The sequence below is a fragment of the Durio zibethinus genome, chromosome 11 (assembly GCF_047325235.1).
Source record: "Durio zibethinus cultivar Kanyao isolate XHJ-2024 chromosome 11, ASM4732523v1, whole genome shotgun sequence".
Classification (NCBI taxonomy): domain Eukaryota; kingdom Viridiplantae; phylum Streptophyta; class Magnoliopsida; order Malvales; family Malvaceae; genus Durio; species Durio zibethinus.
In genome coordinates this window covers 26213072-26235847 of record NC_143172.1, presented here as the reverse complement: position 1 = coordinate 26235847, position 22776 = coordinate 26213072, and the positions used below count along the sequence as shown (strand labels likewise).

At 33.5% G+C, this 22776-nt stretch overlaps 4 protein-coding genes and 1 pseudogene across 4 annotated transcripts; 2 read left to right on the top strand and 3 right to left on the bottom strand.

Moving 5' to 3' along the window:
- Window positions 1-285: 285 nt before the first annotated feature.
- LOC111289291 (putative aspartyl aminopeptidase) lies at window positions 286-5661 on the bottom strand. Its single transcript, XM_022880216.2, has 11 exons — window positions 5438-5661; window positions 5141-5276; window positions 4783-4861; window positions 4493-4695; window positions 4255-4324; window positions 3579-3659; window positions 3323-3478; window positions 2333-2506; window positions 1531-1605; window positions 1308-1448; window positions 286-883 (listed from the first exon to the last, which is right to left on the bottom strand). Exons 1-11 carry the CDS (start codon window positions 5517-5519, stop codon window positions 662-664), a joined length of 1419 nt encoding a protein of 472 aa, XP_022735951.2. The 5' UTR covers window positions 5520-5661; the 3' UTR covers window positions 286-661.
- A 1337-nt stretch (window positions 5662-6998) lies between these two features.
- On the top strand, window positions 6999-9856 carry LOC111289290 (O-fucosyltransferase 37-like). The gene is made up of 6 exons (XM_022880215.2): window positions 6999-7935; window positions 8018-8186; window positions 8493-8582; window positions 8693-8976; window positions 9068-9326; window positions 9427-9856. Exons 1-6 carry the CDS (start codon window positions 7292-7294, stop codon window positions 9652-9654), a joined length of 1674 nt encoding a protein of 557 aa, XP_022735950.2. The 5' UTR covers window positions 6999-7291; the 3' UTR covers window positions 9655-9856.
- A 45-nt stretch (window positions 9857-9901) lies between these two features.
- On the bottom strand, window positions 9902-13677 carry LOC111289293 (beta-glucosidase 13-like; annotated as a pseudogene).
- Window positions 13678-14642: 965 nt separating this feature from the next.
- LOC111290959 (beta-glucosidase 13-like) lies at window positions 14643-20347 on the bottom strand. Its single transcript, XM_089768747.1, has 16 exons — window positions 20256-20347; window positions 18266-18324; window positions 18077-18110; window positions 17906-17962; window positions 17534-17810; window positions 17293-17362; window positions 17144-17202; window positions 16961-17036; window positions 16802-16879; window positions 16615-16702; window positions 16263-16512; window positions 16046-16161; window positions 15653-15873; window positions 15427-15567; window positions 15119-15227; window positions 14643-15018 (listed from the first exon to the last, which is right to left on the bottom strand). The coding sequence occupies exons 1-16, from the start codon at window positions 20345-20347 to the stop codon at window positions 14832-14834; spliced, it is 1914 nt and encodes a 637-aa protein (XP_089624873.1). The 3' UTR covers window positions 14643-14831.
- On the top strand, window positions 20218-22758 carry LOC111289820 (mitochondrial pyruvate carrier 1-like). Its single transcript, XM_022881153.2, has 5 exons — window positions 20218-20356; window positions 21553-21675; window positions 21841-21895; window positions 21994-22129; window positions 22485-22758. Exons 2-5 carry the CDS (start codon window positions 21580-21582, stop codon window positions 22522-22524), a joined length of 327 nt encoding a protein of 108 aa, XP_022736888.1. The 5' UTR covers window positions 20218-20356; window positions 21553-21579; the 3' UTR covers window positions 22525-22758.
- Window positions 22759-22776: the final 18 nt, after the last annotated feature.

The window sequence follows — 22776 nt, the reverse complement described above, 5'->3', positions numbered from 1 at the left end:
AAAGGTGCTTTGCTATGTCCCTTGCTAATCAAACTAGTGAGTAGTGGCAGTTACCTATTTGGTATTGTTATGTGATGTTGGGTGGGACAAAGTTACTTGGACTTATTAAAGAGGTTAGACAAATTCATGAGTTTTAGATACTAACAATCTAATAAATTGGTTTAACAGCTAGATTTGTGTCTGGAGGAGCTGCCAAAAGCAAAATTTATGGAAAACTCCTCATTCACCAAGTTTTTAATTGAAAATTCATGTGAACAAAACTAAAAGATTATAGAAGAAATCAACTCTTAAGTACTGGAAAATAATATCTTTCAGATGAAATCATGGTACAATTTGAGCCTGATACTAGGTTTTACAACAATATCATCCAAAGTTTTGTAGTGACTGACAGAACATTGTTATTGCAGCAGAAAAACATCAGAGTTAGACACATCCAATCCATCTCCAAGCTTATTGTTAGGCTGAATCATAAGCCACTCACAGAACCCTTTACCAAGCCACCATACAAGTTGTAGATCCAGAAAAATATACCAACTAATCCACAAACTTACTATGCCAAATAATACTCATGGTTGGATGGGGCATCTTGAGCAAGAACCTAAATAGCAGCCATTTGAAAGGCACTTTGGTTTTTGCACTACCCCGCCAAAGATAAGAGGATCTACATGTCAACTGTAATTTTGGTGTCAAGATGAGAGAATTCTTGGAAGAAGGCTTTGAAATGCTCATACGAATGCTTCACATCATCAACAGCACACATTTCTCGTATGCTATGCATTGATAATTGCGGAGCACCAACATCTACTGTGCGGATCCCAACACCACTTGCCAGGATAGGACCAATGGTGGAGCCACAAGGCATATCATTCCGCACCACAAAATCCTACATGTACAGAATTTTCTGAAATAATCAGTTCATCTATCCAACAGTAGTCATAACAAAAAAAAGCATTTCTTTTCTGCACCATCTTCAGATAGACATGATGCGACAACATATCCCTTGAGAACCACATGCAAGTGAAGAATAGGTTTGCGATACCCGGTACTGATAATAAGTTTATTCAGTTTCCTTAGAAAGGTATTTTGAGGACTGAATAAATTTGTTATTTTCAGCAAAAGCTCTCCTCTTATTATCCTCAGTTTTATTTAAAGAAATGAGATGATTATTACGGATTCCATTCCAAAAGATCAAGGGCACTTTAAGACGTTACAAATGCTATAAAACACATGTAATTATGTTTCCATTCTCACTAGAATTTGAACATCAAAGAATTCGCAGCAACTGTTTTGTTAAGGATGGAACTGACCTGAATAGGAAGGTTATGCTTCATTGCTATTTCCCTGAATATGAAAGAAGTGACCGCATTGGTTGCATAACGTTGGTTTGCATTGTGTTTAATAACGAGTCCCCCGTGCAACTTAGGCTGATGGTTCTCTTCATGTTTTTCCTGTGGATATCAGCATATAAGCATGGTGCAACAAAAGAAATTATCTGCAAATGCAAGTTATGACTCACATGCAACAACATACCATATAATTTGGGTGAAGGGCATGTGCCATGTCAGCAGAAACAAGGAAGCTTCTCTGGATTGCTTTTGGTAGCATCTGAAAAGAAACAATGCAACAAAAAATCAACAACAGGATAATTTAATTGAAAGCACAATTACTAAAAGTTTGTAGACAAGCAGATTGTGGTTATGCCAATCTATATGCTCAGATAAGTGTTAACTGCCATCAAACAGGGAAAATCTTGTATGGCAAATGATGAATGTTATCTTAAAAAGATGAGCTCAGAAAACACAGCAACTCCATTTGGGCAAAAGTTTTGAATAAAGAGATAAAAGAAATTCAAAATTTTTTTCTGGGAATTGCAACACCAGTGTAGACACTTTTCAGTAGTTTGTTAATACAGAACTTAATGACAACAGTATTCAGATAATATACTTGCAAATTTCCAAGCAGATTGATTGTGTCTGAAAGAATTTCTTCAGAAACCAAATCACAGCAAATAATTGGAAAGCGACATACAAAATACAAGTTAAATCTTTACAAAACACTATCATGGTCTTCATTGGTAAAAGAAAAACAAAAGGTATCATGAAATGCAGGTGCTTCTGATTTTCAATTTTCCATAATTTTAAGAGAACGTTATCTGGATGCCATATTTATGGGTAAATGAAAATTTTTTAGACTTAAAACAGAGTGAACCATACAGAAATCAAGTGAGTCCAGTTGACACAACTAAAATTTAACTTAAATATTCACATAACAGTAATCAGACAAGCTAATTGAATCGAAGGGGATTCAGAAAATAAGATGGAGCAGTAAACACCTTTGAATCTGAGGTGAAGGAATTCGTTATTCGTGATAGAGCGTCTAACATTGCAGGAGATCCAGCTCCTTGTGCTGAATCAGATCCAACCTCCTCATGATCAAACAATGCCACCATTCTAACACGACTCTCTTTTTCAAGGTTGCTCTCAGCAGATGTAGTATCAATCAAAGCCTGGAATGAAATTACATTGTTATGTATGAGAATACCCACTGCACATTAACATGACAAATTTTTTGCATTCCACCTTTCCCTCTCAGCCAGTAATGGGAATTTATACCTAATTGGATGGAATACAATATAATGAAACTTCCAGTTGCAAAACATGGATATGCCACTAAAATGAAGGGAAATTCCAATGTATTGAGTTATGAAAAGTTGCTTTGGCAGTTGAATTGAATTGGATTAATATGATTCTAGTAGTTTAACAGCAGAGGTGATAAGAAGGTTAAGAATATGTTTGTGAATCATCAAGCCTCATGTTGCAAATAAGGCATATATATATTAAATGGTCGCTAGTGCTTAAAACCAAACATGCAGCCAAGACAAATGCAATGGCATGAAAATAAGAGAAAACGATGCAGACCATCAAAATATATAAGATTGTCTTATTTACCACAAGAAATATAAATCTATTATAGCTGGTGAGGAGAGGTAGAAATGCAACACCATGATTAACTGATTAGACCAGGGAAACTAAAGCATAAAATAAATGTATAAGCCAAACAAGCCCAATTTATTCAACATTCGCTTTAAATGTCATACAGTCACTAATACTTAATCTACCAAGTAGCTAGTGCCTCCTAAATCATGAAGGGATGAAGCAAACGATGCACATACTATTACTAGGTTCAAAATTGCAAAATTCCAAATATTGCTCCATTTGGAAAGAAAAACACATAAACCACATCTACATATTGCTAGTCAAGAAACTCAATTATAAACCTATAATTTTGCTTCCTGGGAAGACAAGCAAAAAACAATTCATACCTTCAGAGAGCAAAACGACATGCAAAGATTGTCAAGCCTTCCAGAAAAGATAAATTCCTTTGTAGCACCTGCTACTATACTTGGTTGAGTATCACATGCTTGCAAGTCAAAATCACATATTTGATCTGGTTGACAGCCGAGCTTATTTGCAATCATCTAGATACAAGAAAAGTAATGAATTTATTTTTAAAAAAAGTGTTGCAACGCTGTAGCTTGCTGCACATAATGAAACGCTAGGGTTAAAAAATTATCAAACCTGCAGCAGAAGTGCATGATGTCTTGAGTTAGTCATTTTTTCAGCTGGACCATTTTCAGCAACCTCTCTATTGAGCTCCGCCTGTGAAAAGCAGTTCAACAGATTGGAAAGAGAAAAGAAAAGCAAACATCAATCCTGTGGAAAAGAAGACATACAGAAAAATTGATGTCCTATTCACTCATTTTTAAAATAAGTAACACTTGAACAAGATTAGGCTATTCCTTTTTCAACAATTAAACATCTTAAGCTACAACTGGCAAAAACAATCATGAATTGTCCAAGCTGAAGAACCAGCTTGTTAGACTTTAACATAATTATATGATTGATGTTATCAAAATTTTGTTCAACACAGGCATTCCTGAAGTGATTCTGGTTTCTGTAACAATATGAATGAATTACTAAATCTTGCAATATAGTCATAGGAACATCTAAATTCTTAGTTTCTACTTTCTAGTCATGAAGCAACATAAAACTGAGAAGCAATTATCACATCACCGCATTAGACATAAAAAGGCCTTTACCCATTTGACTGGAATAAAGTTTTTAAACTGTTGTGGTGTGGTTGACACAGGGTCAAGATAGTAAATGAACTTAGCCTTGTAGGAACTGAAATGATGAATGACATAACTACAATCTGGAAATGATAGCATGCAATAATGCATTGATCCAGAATTACCTTAATTGATGTTGCCAGGACAGGTAAAAGATGATTCTGTGTATTCACCTTGAATCCATCATTAACACCCCTACTCACAAGACATACAAAAACATAGTAAATTTCTAACTACAACACCAACAGAGAAAGAAAGAGAATTCAAAGTCCTCAATGTGATAAGTGAGTTAAATCCGACAAGACAGTTATCTATGCCAATTACAAGTATAAAGTACTTGGAGAATTCATCTAGGAAGCCCACCTGTCTAAGTGAATAGCCAGGGTAGGGACACGCATTATAGGCTCCTCAATTCTAACTAGCCGATGTGCATAGGATACAGAACCACCCTTCTCCTCTCTTATCATCACCCTTCCTGCAACTGTCAAGTCACGATCAAACCATGTATGCCACAAACCACCTCCATATGTTTGCACACCAACCTCCAGATAACCGCCTTTTTTTACCTGATCAATCCCAGGAAGTCAAATTTTTTTTCAATTATAAATTATCAATCTTAACATCTTAGTTTAATGATAGACGAAAGAAATCACCTTGGAAACAGGCTTCAACTTTAGACAGGGGCTGTCAGTATGTGCACCAACTATATGGAATCCATTTCCAGCAACATATCTAAGCATACAAAATATTAGCGGGTAAACAACTAAAACATCATCTAATCACAATAAAAACATAAATTTTAAATCTTTTTATATAGTAATTGACAACAACAAAATCCCCCACCCACCCCTAGTCAGACCAGAGTTCTTCTCAAGTCCATGGTAGCCAAAAAGTGTTAACTTTGTCACAAATTTACTTCCTTTTTTACCCTACATTTTCTTGCAATCAAACAAAACTACAAAAGTAAACAAATAAGTTTTTCTTTTTGTTTCTAAAGAAAAAAAATCATACTTTTTACCAATAGCAAAAGCAATAATGGTCGAATGATTCCTGGTGAAAAAGTATCTTTTCCCAGCTTCTAATTTCCACTCTTCTCTCTCTGATACTTGCTCATACCCAACCTTTTGCAACCGTTTCTTTGCCTCATCTGTGATTAAAACAAAAACCCAACAAAAATAATTCAATAAAATCCAATAAAAAATAATATATATGCATTATAATAGTAAATTAGTTTGATTTCAATGGGCTTAAATCAGCTAACTTCCACCAAAGAGAGATGATAGAAAATGGAGAAGAAAAAAAGATTACCGACGGCGTGGAAAGCAGTAGGAGAAACGTTTAAGAAGTTGATAAAATCAGACACAACACAGCTCACTTCAGTTTCTGCCATGCCCCTTCTTTCCTTAGCTTCTTCGATCTTAACTTAGCTTGGCTTTGTTTTGTTGTTTTGCTCTTTCAGCATTTCCATTTGTATAAATGGGATTCTGTTTCCTCCGGATTTCTAGCGTCAAATTTACAAATTCCTAGGATTCCATATATGTTTTGGGCCGTGGCCCAAATAGCCCCCGTCAATATTTATATTATTTATATATTATATTAATTTTGTTATTATTTTTTAAAATATATCTTAACCGATAGTTTTTTATTCTCACTCTTAAAACTTAAAAATTTTATTGATATTTTATATCAATAATAATACATAAATTATTATTATTATTATTGTTATTGTTATTATTGTTGTTGTTATTATTGTTTCGAGATGATATTATGTGTAAGGAAAACATTTTTATTAACTATAGATAAAATTTTTTTAATCTTTTTATTCATTCTATTTTTTAATATATATGATTTTGATAGAGATTATAATAAAAGAAATTGACAAATGGTTTACATAATTAAAAGTAAGTGATTTTTATTTTATATGTTAACATTTGACTTTTTTAAAAATGTGATAAATAATGAATCCGAAATTATTTCGTTAATTATGTAATTATTTTTAAAAAATAATTTTTAAATTTTAAATTTTAATATTTGTAATTTATTTTTTTATTTTCAAACCATAATTTTTTTTTTGTTAAAAAAAATGTGATGGATAATTTTGAAAGTTTATAAGATGTTAACAAAAATTTAATGGATCCAACTGTGAAAAAATTCCTAAATAAGCATCTTATAATATTCTTATGCTAAATGCTTCTCTTATGCATGGTTCTTTTTCATATAATATCTTCATCCCCAAGCTTTTCAACCATTATTAATAAGGAAACTCCATTCCTATTTATTACTGATAAGGCCAAATTAACAATAATAACAACAACAACAAATCATACCATTTTCTCTCTCAAATAATTAAATTTGAGCCTAAATTAAACACGTTTAGGGTTTGATGATGTCAAAATCTGGGACCAATTTTTTTAATTATGATATATATAATATTAGTGACAGCTTCCTAACAAATAAGGTTGACCATTCTGTCCATCCTTTTTTTTTTTTATCCAAATTTAATTTTGGTAAGCTTGTAAATAATAAAACCATATGTGGATGATAGGGTATTGAAGTCATTTTAAATTAAAATTTTAAATGAATTTGATAGAATATTTTATTCGTAAGATTTAAGTTTGTATGTTAATATTTTTTTTTTGTATAATTCGATAATTCAATTTAACTTTTTGTCGAGACTTACAACATGTCCTGATGATAGCTTTCCTTCACTTAAATTAAAAAAAAAAAAGGTGAATTTGAATGCTATATTTTTTTCCCGTAATGTTTTGTTTGTATTATTTGTACGAACATTTTAAATTTTCATTACCGTGTAGTAATTCATAATCCAACAAAAAGTTGAGGTGACTTTGAAAATGATGAATCTTGGGTTGACGGCGGCTTGAGGATAGTTTCGGAATTGTGTCATACTCAAGATTTTTGCCGGGAAGATTAACCGATTGTGCGACTGAATAACTACCATTCGTTTTTAGGTGCTTGATATCTTTATTCACCAATATTTTCCATGAAAATTTGCCAAAATCATGAATATCTGATAGCTCAGTTATGAAATTTTCTGCATTTCTTTGCCAAAGTTGAAAAAGAAACTTACCCAAATCAGGAACTCAGTGCCAAAAAACCCTTTAATTTGCAGGAGTGAGGAGACTTTGGTGATTGAAGGCTTCAATGGCAAGATCAGGAAGGGTCATCAGGAACCCTTTCATCAGTATAACTCCAAGATCATCGACTCAGTTGTTCTCTGTCTCACCATTAACTTCAATCTTTTCTACCAAGAAGACATCAGCATCCCTCTCTATCTTTGTCCTTTCTTTCCTAGTTTCTTTCACTTTCTTGGGAATTTCCATTGTCAGATTCTTTCCCAGTTCCCAAGATTCAATCCAATGTTCCATAGTTTCTCCAACATCCCCATCTCCACACCATTCTTTGTCATCTTCATACTCTCAGATTATCTTGGCAGCTTTACTTTCTGGTCTAAACTCTTACAATGAGAGTGAACCGAGGGTTGGCAGCAGTGCCATGGTGCCATTACCAGTTCATGTGGTTTCTGGAAACTTGTCTGAGGAGGAAAAGGAGTTCTGGAAGCAGCCAGATGGAAAAGGGTGCCGACCTTGCTTGGATTCCAGTATAGGGTACCGGAGAAGGTCTGCCAAGATTTCAAAGGAGACAAATAAGTTCTTGGTTGTGGTGGCTACAGGAGGATTGAATCAGCAGAGGAATCAGGTAATTGATGCTGTTGTTATAGCTAGAATTCTTGAAGCTGCTTTAGTTGTGCCAATCTTGCAGGTCAACCAGATTTGGGAAGATGAAAGGTAATGATCAAACTAATATCGTCTGATGGAAAGAGTTATAAATGGAGTTTCTATTAATCTTTCTGTTTCATTAAAATTTCAGTGAATTTCCTGACATATATGATGTGGAACACTTCAAGAAGACTTTACGAGCTGATGTACGAGTTGTAACTTCACTACCCTCCACACATTTGATGGTGAAACAGACCATTGTTGCCCAAATTCCTTACAATGTGTCTCCGCATTGGATCCGTGCTAAATTCTTCAAGCAAGTAAGGAAAATGAATCTTAAATAAATGATTGAATTGCCATTGAGATGAATGCAACATTCCAGTAATTGCTGCTATTTTTTTCTATTTGCCAACTTGGATAGACTTTGAGAAATTCTCAAAAGAAGCAGCTGGTTGTGATTTTTTTTTTTTAACAAAATTCACTAGATTTTGACATATATCTATTCCGGGCTAGTGTCTATTTCATGCAAAAGAAGTTCTTATATCCTTGACTGTAAATTCTTTCTGTTTTTTAATGTTCAGGAACAAATAGTTTTATCTCATTTTCAAACATTTTTTGTCATTCAGCTCAGTCAAGAAGGTGTTCTCGTTCTAAAAGGGTTAGACTCTAGGCTCTCCAAGAATCTTCCCGCTGATCTGCAGAAGCTTAGGTGTAAGGTACTTCATGAACACCATTGAAGTCTGATTGCAGAAGTCATCAATCTAGATATACAGTCATTATAATGCGATCAAATGAACCTTCCTTTGTTCTGCTTTCTATATTGCAGGTAGCCTTCCATGCTCTAAGATTTGCTGGGCCAATTCTTCAGCTTGGGAATCAGCTTGCCAGGAGAATGTGGGTTGAAGGTCCATATATTGCCCTTCATCTCCGGCTGGAGAAAGATGTGTGGGTCAGAACCGGATGTCTCACTGGTTTAGGTCCAGAATATGACAAAATTATCACCCAGATTCAGAAGTCTCAACCCCAGTATCTCACTGGAAGAGTGAAAATGAGCTACACTCAACGAAGGCTCTCTGGACTGTGCCCTCTAAATGCATTAGAGATGGCAAGGTAAACTAGAAACATGAAAGCTGAACTTTATAAGGCCAATTTCTCATTCAGAATGTCAGGTTTTATGGACTGCTAAAACATGTTATTGTAGATTTTTAAAGGCTTTAGGGGCACCAAGAAGTGCTCGATTTTACATTGCTGGAGGAGAGCCATTTGGTGGCTCCAAGGCTTTGCAGCCACTTACTGCAGAATTTCCAAATTTGGTGAGGAAGGAGACCTTGGCACGTGAGGGAGAACTCTCGCCATTCCTAAACAGCTCCTCTGCTCTATCTGCGCTTGACTACATAGTCTCATTTAACAGCGACATCTTTATACCTTCCCATGGTGGAAACATGGGCCGATCCTTACAGGTAATTAACTGAATGCTCTATAGTTTGCATCATGTGAATCTGGCACTTTAGGCATGAAACAAGGCGAACTATCTTATTACTTTAATGTTAATATTGACAGGGACACCGTGCCTATACGGGCCATAGGAAAAGCATAAGGCCAAACAAAAGAACAATGCTTCCTTTATTTGAAGACTCCTCCATTTCTGATAAAGAATTCAGTAGCATAATAAGATCAATGCACAATAACACTATGATGCCTCAGCTAAGGAAGAAAGGGAGAGACAAAGACGTGATTGCATATCCAGTGCCCGAATGCATGTGTCGACACGGTACAGGTGTTTTCTGAGCAATTCAATGTAAAGATTCAATAAGTAGATCATCTGAAAAGCATTTGCTGTTTTTTCTTTCAACTAGAATTCTAACAAGGATTGGCTAAGCCATTCAACCTTTTCTGTTTTATTAGTGCATGATACTGTTTACAACTTGTCCAAAGTTTATCAAAAAATCCTGAATATAATAAACACCATTCCATTTGTGTATTGATCAAACTTTTCGAAGAAATTTAGTAGTCTATATATATATATATATATATATATATATATTTGTACATTTGAAAGAGATCAGATTGGTTTGTCAAAAAACTTTAGATTGGAATGCTTTCTCTTGGGTATATGTTGAATTGTTGACAGCTTACATAAAATTGGATACGAGTACAGAAGCAAAAAATACTGTAGACTGTACTTCAAAAAGTGCTCATAAATTGCAGAATTAAATCTACAATTACATACTACACAACTATATATCCCCTGCCAGCCTGCATATATTCAATTATTAATCCATTCCTTAAATACTAGAAGGCCTATAAAAGGAGCTTACGGACGCTATCAACCAGAAAGCGGAATCTTTTTTTTCTCGATGAATGGTATAAATTTGCTATAAGCATAGTAAACTCAATCTTCAGCATGCTTATTTTCTGTAACTTTTGACAAAATCATGGTACCATTTAGCAGATTCCTTGGGGATGCGCTTCAGGTTCTTGAAATCAACATAGTAAAGTCCATATCGGACAGTGTAGCCTTCTGACCATTCAAAGTCATCAAATAAACTCCAATAGAAATATCCTTTTGACATTCACGCCATTGCTATGCAATTGGCAACATAAAGCACATTAATCAGTTTTCTAAGCTACTGTGAAGGATATAAAAGAATGAATACATGGAAAAACACGGTAAAAAAACCTCACTTGATTGCCCTGTGGATTAGGTGCAAATGTTTCTGAACAAATTCAATTCTATTTTGATCCTTTAGGGCCTCAGGAATTGGAATGCTATCATCATTTTTCTCCGTAAAACCTATACGAAATGGTTATGAAGATGCATCAGCAAGAACTAACTATAAAGTGTCTAAGAATTCAATAGAAAGGAAGCATGCAGTCCAAACCATTTTGTGTAATGTAGATGGTAAGGTTTTTATTGTAGTGTTTCACCATAAACTTTAACAGTTTGTACAGCCCTTTCGGGTAAAAATAAATGAACTGGCTCCCTCCAGCATTTGGACCAATAAGAACTCCATCTTTGTCCACTGCCACAACAACACAGCAATAAGATCTTTACTTGCATTTTATATTCTTCAAAAATTCTTTCCCTCTTCCTTCTAAGGAATAAAAGCCGATGTTTATTTCAATAAAGATGAATTTATAAGATTACCTGTGGAATTAACATATTGATCTACCAAGTAGCTCACTGGTGCAGCTTTTGGATTAATTGGAATGTGCTTTGCATATCTTGAGGTATAGTAGTTGATGCCAATGAAATCAAAAGATCCTTTGACCAGGTTTTTCTCTGCTGCAGTGAAAACGGGTAGCCTGTCCTTGACCAATCTTCTCATGCTTAGTGGGTACTGTCCTCGCACCAGTGGTTCCATAAACCTGGAAACCACCCCAAGAAGGCAACAATGCATTCAATTTTTTAAATAATTTCGATCACTGGTTTATATATGTGGGTGTCAAGTGGAAACTGATAAATCAACTCTAGTTTTTTACTTCTCAATTTTGCATTTGGTAAGTTGGATTTTAAAATCAATTTTGAGAAAATATTCATCAGACACTGATTTTACTAACCATCCCAACTCAAAATCCATGCATCTTTCTGCTGCATCTCTATCGAGCAATGTGTTCGAATAAGGCTCACTATACTGTCCAACGACGCTCATTCCAATTTGTCCCCCTTGTGCTGCCTGGAGAACCAAATTCAACAATTAATAAACATATATAATAGCCTACAATCTAGTAGCATATGGTCCTAAAATACACCAAGAGAGGGCATTCTATGGCTTAGATACCTGGTACTTTTCTTTGTAAAGCTTAGCAGCCGTTGCATGAGCAAGAAGAAGGTAATGTGCAGCAATGTAAGGTTCCGTGGTTGCATCACCAGCGGGACAGTTTCTTCTATCTGAACATCTGCCCGGTGGAGCCACTCTCATTGCATACCCGAATTTAGCAATAATTAGTGGTTCATTGATTGTAATCCAATTTTTAACCCGATCTCCAAATGTTTTAAAGCAAATTTCAGCATAGTTCTTGAAATCCTTCCTGAAAAAGAAAGCAGATTAATGACAGATCAGTGATCATCAATTACACTTATTACTAGTTGCAAAGAGCCAGAGACTGTAGATATGTTAGAGTGGAGCTTACACGACAGTGCGGTTTAAGAAGCCTCCATACTTGTTTTCAAGGGCTTCCGGTGAATCAAAGTGCATTAGTGTCACAAAAGGCTTGATGCCTTCAGTAAATGAAACATAAAAATGAATTAGCCAAACGGCAAAACCAAAAGTTGATGAAATAAAGAGTTAAGATAACACACAGAAAATTTCTAAACTTAATTGCAGTAATATTCCAATTACTCACCATGTTTAATCAACTCGTCAATGAGACTGTTGTAGTGATTGATACCCTCTTGATTTATTCCACCACTCAAAGTTCCATCTACATATATAGAAGAAAAAAGTTGTGATTAACATAGTTTAATAGATTCCAACTAATATTTTAGTACTTTTGTACAGAAGAACGAGAAGTTACCAGGCAAAATCCTGGTGCAGGGAATGGAAAATCTATAAGCATCAACGCCAAGGTCCTTCAAAGCCAATGCATCTTCCTGCAAATATATATATACATTTACATTTCCGTAATAAAGCAATGGCCAGATATGGATTCTTGTTTCTTTTACATGCAACTCTTAATGGTAGTAGCTTGAAAGCCTAATGAGAGATGTGTTACCTTGTAGCGCTTGTATGAGTCGATTGCTACCTCCAAGGTACTTTTGTCCATTATTTTGTCTGCAAGAAAACCATCAATAATTCAAATGAGAATCCCTTTTGTTAGCTGCTATCACAATTCCAGTAAAGTGCTACTATAGCAACAAAGAATCATGATGCGAACCAGGGAATTTCCGAACATATGGGTCCCAAACGCTCGGTCCTTTCCCTCCAGATTTAGCTGATCCTTCAATCTGCACTTAATTAAATTTCTCATGTTATTTTTTTTTATGCAAAATAGCGGTAGCCTGAAGATAGAGAAAGTGTTGCGAGTGCTGGTATTTGACCTCCAAATTTACTGGATATCACGTGGTTACATAAACTAACTGAGCCAATGCTGTGTTCTTACTATTTACTTGAATGAAACATTAAAACTAATAGGTGACTGAATCTGACACCTAGAATTCAATTATAGAGGAAAAAAAAAAGACATCCGAAAGACTAATAGTATGTATTGCATCATATATGATTTGATATTCAGTTGCATAAGATTTAGCTAACCTGAGCAGCAGCAGTCGATGCTCCAAAAACAAAATTACTAGGAAAATCGGATCTCTTGACATTCAAATTTTCTTTAGAGTTTGATAAAGGTGCACCAACCCCTTTTTTGGATGCTTGAGTTACTGCATCAAAATTTCGTAGTGTGTTACAGGGACAAAACAATCCAAAAAAAAAAAAAAAACAACTAAAAAACAAAAACCAGATGGACAAACTTTTGCCATGGACAGACAAGCAAGCAAGCAAAGCAAAGACAGAGATCGAGATCAGACTCTGCTGAGAATTCCCAGTTGATGAAATTGGCAACATTCTTAATTTTTGTAACCCCTACAGTTTCTTTAACATACAAAGTTTTAATGTAGAAAACGACAGCTACTCTCTGAAGACAAGATTCTAAAGTGTCTTAGATTTAATGGATTGAAGACACTGAATGTGTAAAAATGCAAGGGATGAGCCTCTTTTAAATATAAGTATGCCCATCAAAACTATCTAACAAGAAATCTAACTTACTGTTCATAATTCACTAAAAATATCTATGTGACAACCATGAATGAAACAATATTCCCAGTCATATGTTCTTTTTAGTTGAGTAAGTGTCAATCTCTATCCTCAAAATAGGCAGTTTTGTTAGTAATTGTCCAAAGTTTATACGGTTTGGAGCTTTAGTTTACATCGATTAAGGAGGCAGCAATGAGTATGATTCTTATTAGAAACTATAAACAATATCTGTTTGAACGGAAAAATTTTGATAAAAGTGATTTAAAAGAAAAATATATATTTAATTTGATTAATATGGCTACAATTTAGAAATATACATTGAATGAAAATTTCTGAGTGAAATAAATTATTTTTTAATAAAAGTGATTCAATAGAATTTAAAGTCTTATATAATATTATTAACATTTTATTATTATAATTAAAAATTATAATAACAAAATTTATTTTAAATCAAAATTTAAAAAAATAAAATGAACAAAGGTCAGTGTTTTTGTCAATCAAAAGTTATACATACACATTTTTATATAGACTAATATATGATTAATACATGAATATGTGTTATTACTATATTTTTTAAAATGTAATTTTAAATCATATATAAAAAAAAAGCTTTTTAAACAATTTAATAATAACAAAATAAAGAAATAAAATATAAAACAAATTTTTTGGCATGCAATAAGACAAAGTTACTGGTACACATAAAACATGATCACTTTTGAAAGAATTTATGTCTAACTTAATTACTAATTAAATATTAAATTTATTTTAAATTCCATTAGAGATGATAATAAAGAATCCAATTGCCCCATAAATGAACCTGGCTTGTCAAAGAACATTTGAAATGGATGGATCTTACATAGAATTGGAAATGAGGCTCATCAATTCAATGAGTTGAATTTTTTTTTTTTTTTTTTATCTCTTGGACTAAAATTGGATATTTGGAATCAAATTCAAGACCTTCAACTTTAAAAGCTACTTCAATATCATTAAACTAACAGTTCGTGGATTGATAGTTGGAAACGACATCATATATCCTACTATTTGTTTTTTTTTTTTTTCGGTTTTTAAGAAAATTTTTAATCCATTGGCTAGGGAGCTTCAGATTGTATAGGAAGTATAAGGCAAAGATCATATTAATAATGGATACAATCCTGTATGAGATTTTAGACCCTGTCCGTCCATCAAAATTTGCTCATAAATTGCAGAGCTTAATCTTCAGCATGCTTGTTTTCTGTCACCTTTGACAAAATCATGGTACCATTTGGCTGATTTCTTGGGTATGCGCTTGAGGTTGTTGTTGTAGTCTATGTAGTAAAGTCCAAATCCGACGCCAAAGCCTTCTGTCCATTCGAAGTCATCAAATAAACTCCAATAGAAATATCCTTTCACATTCACTCCATTGCTGCAAATTAACAGAAAGCACAGTAATCAATTTCCTAAGCAAGTGAAGGATATATGTAAAAGAATGAAGAATATATGTAAAAACATAGTATAATACTTACTTGACAGCCTTGCTGATTTGCTGCAAATGTTTCTGAACAAATTCAATTCGAAATTGATCGTTTAGCACCTGATGAATTGGAATGCTGTCGTTCTTTTTCTCTGTAACACCTATATGAAATGATTATGAAGAGTAATTAGCAATCACAAAATGGAAAGTTTGGATGATTCATACATCTATCTGGAATTCAAATTTAAGCGCCTGCAACTTCTTTTTTATATTCCCGAGTTGCGACATTCTTTGTAAAAAAAAAGAAAAGTATAAAAGAATTCAATAGAAAGGAAGCATGGAGGAGACAAGTTTCCAAACCATTCTCTGTAATGTAGATTATGAGGTTTTTATTGTAGTGTTTCTTCATGAACTTCAAAATTTTGTACAGCCCTTTGGGATAAATGTAAAGGAACCAGCTCCCTTCAGCTTTTGGACCAATAGGAACTCCATTTTTGACCACTGCCACAGAAAGACAGTAAAAATTCGGATTACCAAGAGGAATAAAAGCGGATGTTTGTTTTAATAAAGTTGAATTTAAGATTACCTGTGGAATTGATATGTTCATCTGCCAAGAAACTGACTGGTGCAGCTTTTGGATTAATTGGAATGTTCTTAACATATCTTGAGGTATAGTAGTTGATGCCAATGAAATCAAAAGATCCGTTGACCAGCTTTTTCTCTTTTTCAGTGAAAACGGGTAGCCTACCCTTCACCAATCTTCTCATGCTTAGTGGGTACTGTCCTCGCACCAGCGGTTCCATAAACCTGGAAACCACACCACCAAGGAACGATGCATTCAATATTTTACAGTAATTAGTTTCAATCATTGGCGTCAAGTGGAAAGTGATAAATTAATCACTTCTCAATTTTGCCTTTGATAAGTTGGATTTTCAAGATAAATTCCCTGAGAAATTGTTCGTTAGAGTGATTTACTAACCATCCCAACTCGAAATCCATGGCTCTTTTTGCTGCAATTCTATCAAACAATGTGTTTGAATAAGGCTCATAATACTGTCCAACAAGGCTCATTCCAATTTGTCCCCCTTGTGTTGCCTGGTGAACCGAATTCAATAATGAAATAAACATGATAGCCTATAATATTAGCTTATGGTCCTAAAATACTCCCAACAGAAGGCATACTCTGGCTTAGATACCTGGTACTTCTCTTTGTAAAGCTTAGCAGCCGTTGCGTGAGCAAGAAGAAGATTATGGGCAGCAACGTAAGGTTCAGTGGCTGAATCACCAGCGGGACAGTTTCTTCTATCTGAACATCTGCCTGGTGGAGCCACTCCCATGGCATACCCGAATTTAGCAATAATTAGTGGTTCATTGATTGTAATCCAATTTTTAACCCGATCTCCAAATGCTTTAAAACAAATCTCAGCATAGTTCTTGAAATCCTTCCTGGAAAAGATAGTAGATTAACGACAGATTAGTGATCATCAATTACACTTATTACAAGTTGCAAAGAGTCAGAGACAGTAGATATGTTAGAGTGGAGCTTACACGACAGTGCGATTTAAGAAGCCTCCATACTTGTTTTCAAGGGCTTCAGGTGAGTCAAAGTGCATTAGTGTCACAAAGGGCTTGATGCCTTCAATTGACCAAATATAAAAGGGAATTAGCCAAATGACAAAAACGAACCAGGCAGAAAACGTCAAAACTTAATTGCAGTAATGTTTCGATTAATCACCATGTTTAATCAACTCGTCAATGAGATTGTTGTAGTGATTGACACCCTCCTGGTTTATTCCACCACTCAAAGTTCCATCTACATGTATGGGGAAAAAAAAGTTGTAACTATTTTCTCTTTTATATTTTATTATTTTTGAACAGAAAAAGGAAGAGTTACCAGGCAAAATCCTGGTCCAGGGAATGGAAAATCTATAAGCATCCACGCCAAGGTCCCTCAAAACCAGCCCATCTTCCTGCAAATACATTTACCAGCCCTTTCGGATTCTTATTTTTTCTACATGATGGAACTTTAACTAGTAGTAACTTGAAAGCCTAGGATGAGAGATGTTCATGTTATTACCTTGTAACGGTTATAAGAATCGATTGCTACCTCCAAGTTACTTCTGTTCATTATTTTCTCTGCATGAGCAAAACCATAACAAATTCAACTGAGAATCCTGTAAAGTGCTACTATGACAACAAAGAATCATGTTGCTACAGCATGCTAACCTGGGAATTTCCGAACGTATTCGTCCCAAACACTGGGTCCTTTCCCTCCAGATTTACTTGATCCTTCAATCTTCACACAGTTTAATTACTTATGTTATTGTCTTATTGATACAAGGGAAATGGTATTTCTAGAATCAAACCTTCAAACTATATATGATTAACACCCTGAATTTGATTATAAAGAAAAAAAAAAAAAAAGATCGGTCCGAAAATACAAAGGTTTGCATCAGGTTCAGCTCACCTGAGCAGCAGCAGTCGATGCTCCGAAAACAAAATCACTTGGAAAATCGGATCTCTCTACATTCAAATTTTCTTCACAGTTTGACGAAGGTGCACCAAGCCATTTCTGGGATTTTTGAGTTACTGCATCGAAAATTTTAGTGTTAAAGACAAAACAATTAGCCAAAAATAAAAATAGTTCCAAAAACAAAGGAATAAAGCAATGAAGATATTGAACAAACTTTGGCCTTGCACAGACAAGCAAGCAAGCAAAACAAAGACAGAGATCCAATGAGAATTATTCCCAGCTAATGTAATCGAAATTGATGAAACAGGAAACATTATTCAGCTGTTTCTTTAACACTTTAATCGATATAGAAAAAGATTCAGTTACTTCCTGAAGACAAGATATGAAACTCTCTTTTTATAGAAGACCCTGACCCCATCAAAACTGATTAAACCAACTAATAAATAAGCCTGATTTTAGTACCATTTACTGTTCACTAAAGTAATGAAACAGTCCCAGTTTATGTTCTTTTGGTTGATGAAGTGTCATTTTCTTCACCAATTGTTCCCAAAATAAGCGGTTTTGTTAGCAACTGTCAGAGATATTACACACTTAAATCTTCTCAGTAACTTTTAAAAATCTAACTGGTGTGATCTAAGATTATCTGATAAAATTTAGTTCAGTTTCTAGTTTTAAATGCTACATTGATTAGGGGGGCAGCTACAAGTTTATTTCTCTTATTATTACGATGTAACAGAATCACATAAACAAATGCGTTTGAATTGAAAAGGTTTTGATATATAATCCTAAAAATGTCAGCATGATCTACTCCTTAATATCTCTTTGAAACCTAACTCTTTTCTAATTAATTATATATCCAGCTTTTATTATTTCGAAGAGTAAGTGACTTTATTAATGAACTAAAATTAAGCAAATATATATATCAAGAATATCATTAAATTATTTTACATCTTTCTTGCCTTTGGTATGAAGGAGTATGTTCACTGACTAATTAACTAACCTTAAAAATGTAAATGCTAAATTACCATCAATATCATTGAACAAAAAATTTTCATTTTAAATCAAAATTTAATTTAATTAGTTCATATAATCATTTTTATAAATTAATATTTAATAATTTTAAATTCTAATTTTAATACTTATATATATATTAATTTTTAGATTGCAAATTTTTATAAAAAAAAAAAAAATTCATTTCGTTTGCAGAGAGACTAACCAATGTGCAAACTATTTGCCAATTTTTGGCCAAAGTAATGGTCATGGATACACTTTTTAATATAAACGTCCACCTGTTTTGGTTAAGGGTTAAATATAAAAATAGTTCATGTATTATATATTTTTTATAAACTTGATATTTAGAAAAAATAAAATTTTTATTTTGTTAAATATTTTGATACTTTAAATTAACATCGATAGTTAAATTGTTTATGTGATATTAATACCTAATAAAATTATGACACATAACATAAATATTTAGTTATCATCATGTTATTTATTTTTCATACAATCTTTTTTATTTTTCTAAATTTTTTTATTTTATAAAAAATTAATTTTTTTTTTACATGACAATAATTAATGTGATAATAATTAAATATTTGTGATATGTAACATAATTTTATTAAGTATTTATGTCATGTTAATCACTTAACTGATAATAATAATAATAATTAAGTATCAAATTATTTTACGAAATAAAAATAAAAATTTTATATTTTTAAGTACTAAATTAAAGTAATAACAGGTAAATAGTAGATAGATAGATTTTACGTTTTAATCCTTTACAGCATGTTTGGATTGAAGTAAAAAAAAAAAAAAGAAAGGAATGGAGATGAAATAAAAAGGAATGTGAAATTCTTTGCCTGACATAAATAAATAAATAAATAAATAAAAAGAAGATATACTTAACTCCCTTTGATTTTCTTCAACTTTCTTTATTTTTTTAATTGCTCCAAATTGAGAAAAAAAAGGAAGGAAAAGGAAAAGAATAAAATTTTTAAAATATAAAATAATTATTATATTTTTATTAATTTCTCTTAATTAAAAGTATATGATTTTAAATTTCAAAATTAGATTGAAAATATAAAATATCATATCAAGAAATTTATTATCACTAATTTTTTCTCTTATTTTTATGAATTCCATAAATTTTATTCATAATTATTTTTACAAAGAAATAAAAAAAATTGAAAACATAGAATACTTTAATATAAACATATAAATATTATAGTAAAAACAATGATTATCAAAAGTTATAATAAAAAATAATATAATAAATCATTTCCTTCCTTTTTCATTATTTAACCAAATAATAATTATTAAGATTTTTTTATTTTTTATTAATTTTAATTATCTAAATAAATAGTACATATATCTTTTTTTTTTCTTTTTTTTTCTTTCCTTTCTTTTAGTAAATATTACATATATCTTTTTTTTTTAATTCTTCTTGCTTTTACTTTATTTTACTTTTATTTTTTTAACTAATGTTCATCCAAACATAAGGATAGTTAAATTGATAAATTGCTTTGGCTCAAAGTCCACGTAGAGTTTAATCAGGCCTTTTAGCCTTCTTTTATATATTTAAAAAAATAAAATAAGCCACGTGTCAAGTTCTAATAAAATTCTCCGCTAAACCCTATCTCACGAGATCACTGCTCCAGCACAGAAGTCGCGAGCCAGATAGTCAGGGGATCCAAAATCGAATTCCACCTACGCCTACCGTCTCTCCCACCAAACATTTCCATCTTCCCCTTTTATCGTGCCAGCACCTGCCCCGGAATCGCCCGTCGTCTTTGATCCCTCCAGCGACATTTTACAAAGGTACTCGCCTTAACTAATACTACTCGCTCTTACCTACATACAGCATCGACGTCATCATCATCATCGTGGTCGCCATCTGATCGTGATTCACTGATATTCTTAGCTGAACCGTGACTTGCTCTTCGATCCAATTCTTTTAATTTGCACATTTATTTTATCGATTTTCATCTAAAGTTCGAATCTTTGGCGCTTCCCGACAAGTTGCAATGACTAGCTCTCTTTTTTGTTTTTTTTTTTCCTGAGTTCCTATATGTTGACGCGGGTGGGGTTAGGGTTTTTTAGTTTCAAAACAAATTGGGAAATATAGTTATCGAATATAAAGCCTTTTTTTGGTGTTAGGGTTTCTTGTCTTTCAGTTTTATATACAATTATGACTCTTTTGATTTCTGATTGAATGAGAAGAAAAGTAATATATTTACATATGACTGGGATTTTGACCTTATTTCTATCAATCAAAGGCGTTTGCTTTCAGTTTTATGTTCTGTGTTTTTAAACTCTCTGGTTTTTGGTCTAATTATAACAAGTATTGTGTGTTTTTGTGAGTGAGTGAGAAAGAGAGAGTCAATCTGATTGATTGTTTACTCTGCATTTGCCTGGTGTTATGTTGATTGTTGAGTTACAGCTGCTTAATTTGATCATGAAAATTTTCTTGCACTTTCATTAGTATCTAACTAGTTCATGATTGTACAATGCCCAAGGAGAGTTTTTGTTTCCTTGCAATTCCCACTTACGCACTCTGATATCTAACTAGTCTCATTGGGCAAAGAGACTCTGATATTATGTCAATAACCATTCAAGGTGAAAAAGCATAGCTATTAGTTTTGGGGATGGTTACAACAACTGAATAGGTTAGGGGTGAGACCCTGAGGCCAAGCTTTTTGCTGGTGTAGCATCGTTAAACCAAGCAGAGGCTTAAAACTTAAATGACTTGTAGAGTTTGACTTGCAAAAAGGATAAATGTTGTCTGAGAGGTGGAATGGGGTGGACAGACGCCAAAGGCTAGGCTGGGATGGGATGGAAGTAAGGCGTAATTTTTGTTGTTTGCTGAGGATAATTTGAAACAGTGATATGTGTGGCAGTATTTTCGAATGATCAATATAACCTTCAGTTTCTGCTGCTGAATTTACTTATCTTTTGAAATTTGATAATTTATAAAGTAATAATTCCTATCCAACTTATTACTTCAATCATTGCAGAGCTACTTTCAGCAGCATTTATCCCGTATGGCTTCTTCCTTCCGAGCATTCCTGAACAGTCCAGTTGGTCCAAAAACAACTCACTTTTGGGGGCCCGTTGCCAATTGGGGATTTGTTCTTGCTGTATGCTTAACCACTATCCATTTAAGATTGTACAAATATATGTTTTTTTATATGTTCAGTCATTAAGCTCCCTTTGGACAAAATTGTACTTGATCTGAGAAAGATTCAAGTATTCAACTTTGTGCTTTATGACTCATGTCTGAAAATTATTGGTGAATGTGTCAGGGATTGGTGGACATGAAGAAGCCCCCAGAAATGATTTCCGGCAACATGACAACAGGTTAAAAATAAAATGTAATTTGAAGAAGGTATGGATTTTTCTTGGTATCTGTTACCTGACCAAGTTTCTAATTGTTTCCTTCTACTCCAATTTTGCAGCAATGTGCATCTATTCTGCATTGTTCATGAGGTTTGCATGGATGGTACAGCCACGAAACCATCTACTGCTGGCATGCCATGTTTCAAATGAGACAGTACAGCTCTACCAACTTTCCCGTTGGGCTAGAGCTCAGGGGTAAGTGTGGTGTTTCTAGTTCATATTGAGCTAATTTCTTTTCTATGCAATTGCCATTGGGTTTCCAATCTTGTTTTACCCAACTGTGTTATCCTTTTCTTGCTTTATGCTGACCTCTGCTTACCATCTTTAGAAATGTTTGTGGGAGATTCTATTCTGGTCTAAAGAATCTTGTCTTATATATAATTTGTGCAAATGTTCAAGGTCATGACCAAATTATATACTAGTGAACCCGTAGTTCTTTTTAGCCGTTTATGTTTAGTAGCTATTGTCTCAAGTTGTTAAAACACATGGGTTCTCATAGTGAAAAACAAGTGCCACTACATCTAACGTAGTATGTTCTGTTGTTCTCTAGGTATTTGTCAGAGAAGAAAGAGGAAGCCTCATCTCAATAAAGTAGCTTCCCTTCCGAGCTGCCTTTCTTTCCTTTCCGTGCTTCAGTGATTTTTGTTGTGATCCCTTGAGAATGTAATATGAACTTACCCGATAAAGAATTGCTTGAATCAACTAGCAATTCCGTTGACTGCTAAGCCAATGACTGTTTAATGAATCTTGATTGGCTGTCTTTGTCATTACCTGTGAGAGGTACAATACTTAGAATTCTACAATCAGTGTTGACAATTTTGGCAGCATGCGTTTTAATGAAC

What these genes read in the sequence shown, in the direction of transcription:
- LOC111289291 (XM_022880216.2), bottom strand. Translation starts at nt 5,519, where the DNA reads ATGGCAGAAACTGAAGTGAGCTGTGTTGTGTCTGATTTTATCAACTTC. An exon ending in AGTTGAAGCCTGTTTCCAAG is followed by an intron (nt 4,696 to 4,782) that starts GTGATTTCTTTC and finishes GGGATTGATCAG; the next exon opens with GTAAAAAAAGGCGGTTATCT. An exon ending in CCCTTCACCCAAATTATATG is followed by an intron (nt 1,449 to 1,530) that starts GTATGTTGTTGC and finishes TGATATCCACAG; the next exon opens with GAAAAACATGAAGAGAACCA.
- LOC111289290 (XM_022880215.2), top strand. Translation starts at nt 7,292, where the DNA reads ATGGCAAGATCAGGAAGGGTCATCAGGAACCCTTTCATCAGTATAACT. An exon ending in GTGCTAAATTCTTCAAGCAA is followed by an intron (nt 8,187 to 8,492) that starts GTAAGGAAAATG and finishes TTTGTCATTCAG; the next exon opens with CTCAGTCAAGAAGGTGTTCT. An exon ending in TGCAGAAGCTTAGGTGTAAG is followed by an intron (nt 8,583 to 8,692) that starts GTACTTCATGAA and finishes TCTATATTGCAG; the next exon opens with GTAGCCTTCCATGCTCTAAG.
- LOC111290959 (XM_089768747.1), bottom strand. Translation starts at nt 20,347, where the DNA reads ATGTCGCTGGAGGGATCAAAGACGACGGGCGATTCCGGGGCAGGTGCT. An exon ending in TCATATCTTGTCTTCAGGAA is followed by an intron (nt 17,811 to 17,905) that starts GTAACTGAATCT and finishes TAGCTGGGAATA; the next exon opens with ATTCTCATTGGATCTCTGTC. An exon ending in TGACGAGTTGATTAAACATG is followed by an intron (nt 16,703 to 16,801) that starts GTGATTAATCGA and finishes GGTCAATTGAAG; the next exon opens with GCATCAAGCCCTTTGTGACA.
- LOC111289820 (XM_022881153.2), top strand. Translation starts at nt 21,580, where the DNA reads ATGGCTTCTTCCTTCCGAGCATTCCTGAACAGTCCAGTTGGTCCAAAA. An exon ending in TTCCGGCAACATGACAACAG is followed by an intron (nt 21,896 to 21,993) that starts GTTAAAAATAAA and finishes CCAATTTTGCAG; the next exon opens with CAATGTGCATCTATTCTGCA. An exon ending in CGTTGGGCTAGAGCTCAGGG is followed by an intron (nt 22,130 to 22,484) that starts GTAAGTGTGGTG and finishes GTTGTTCTCTAG; the next exon opens with GTATTTGTCAGAGAAGAAAG.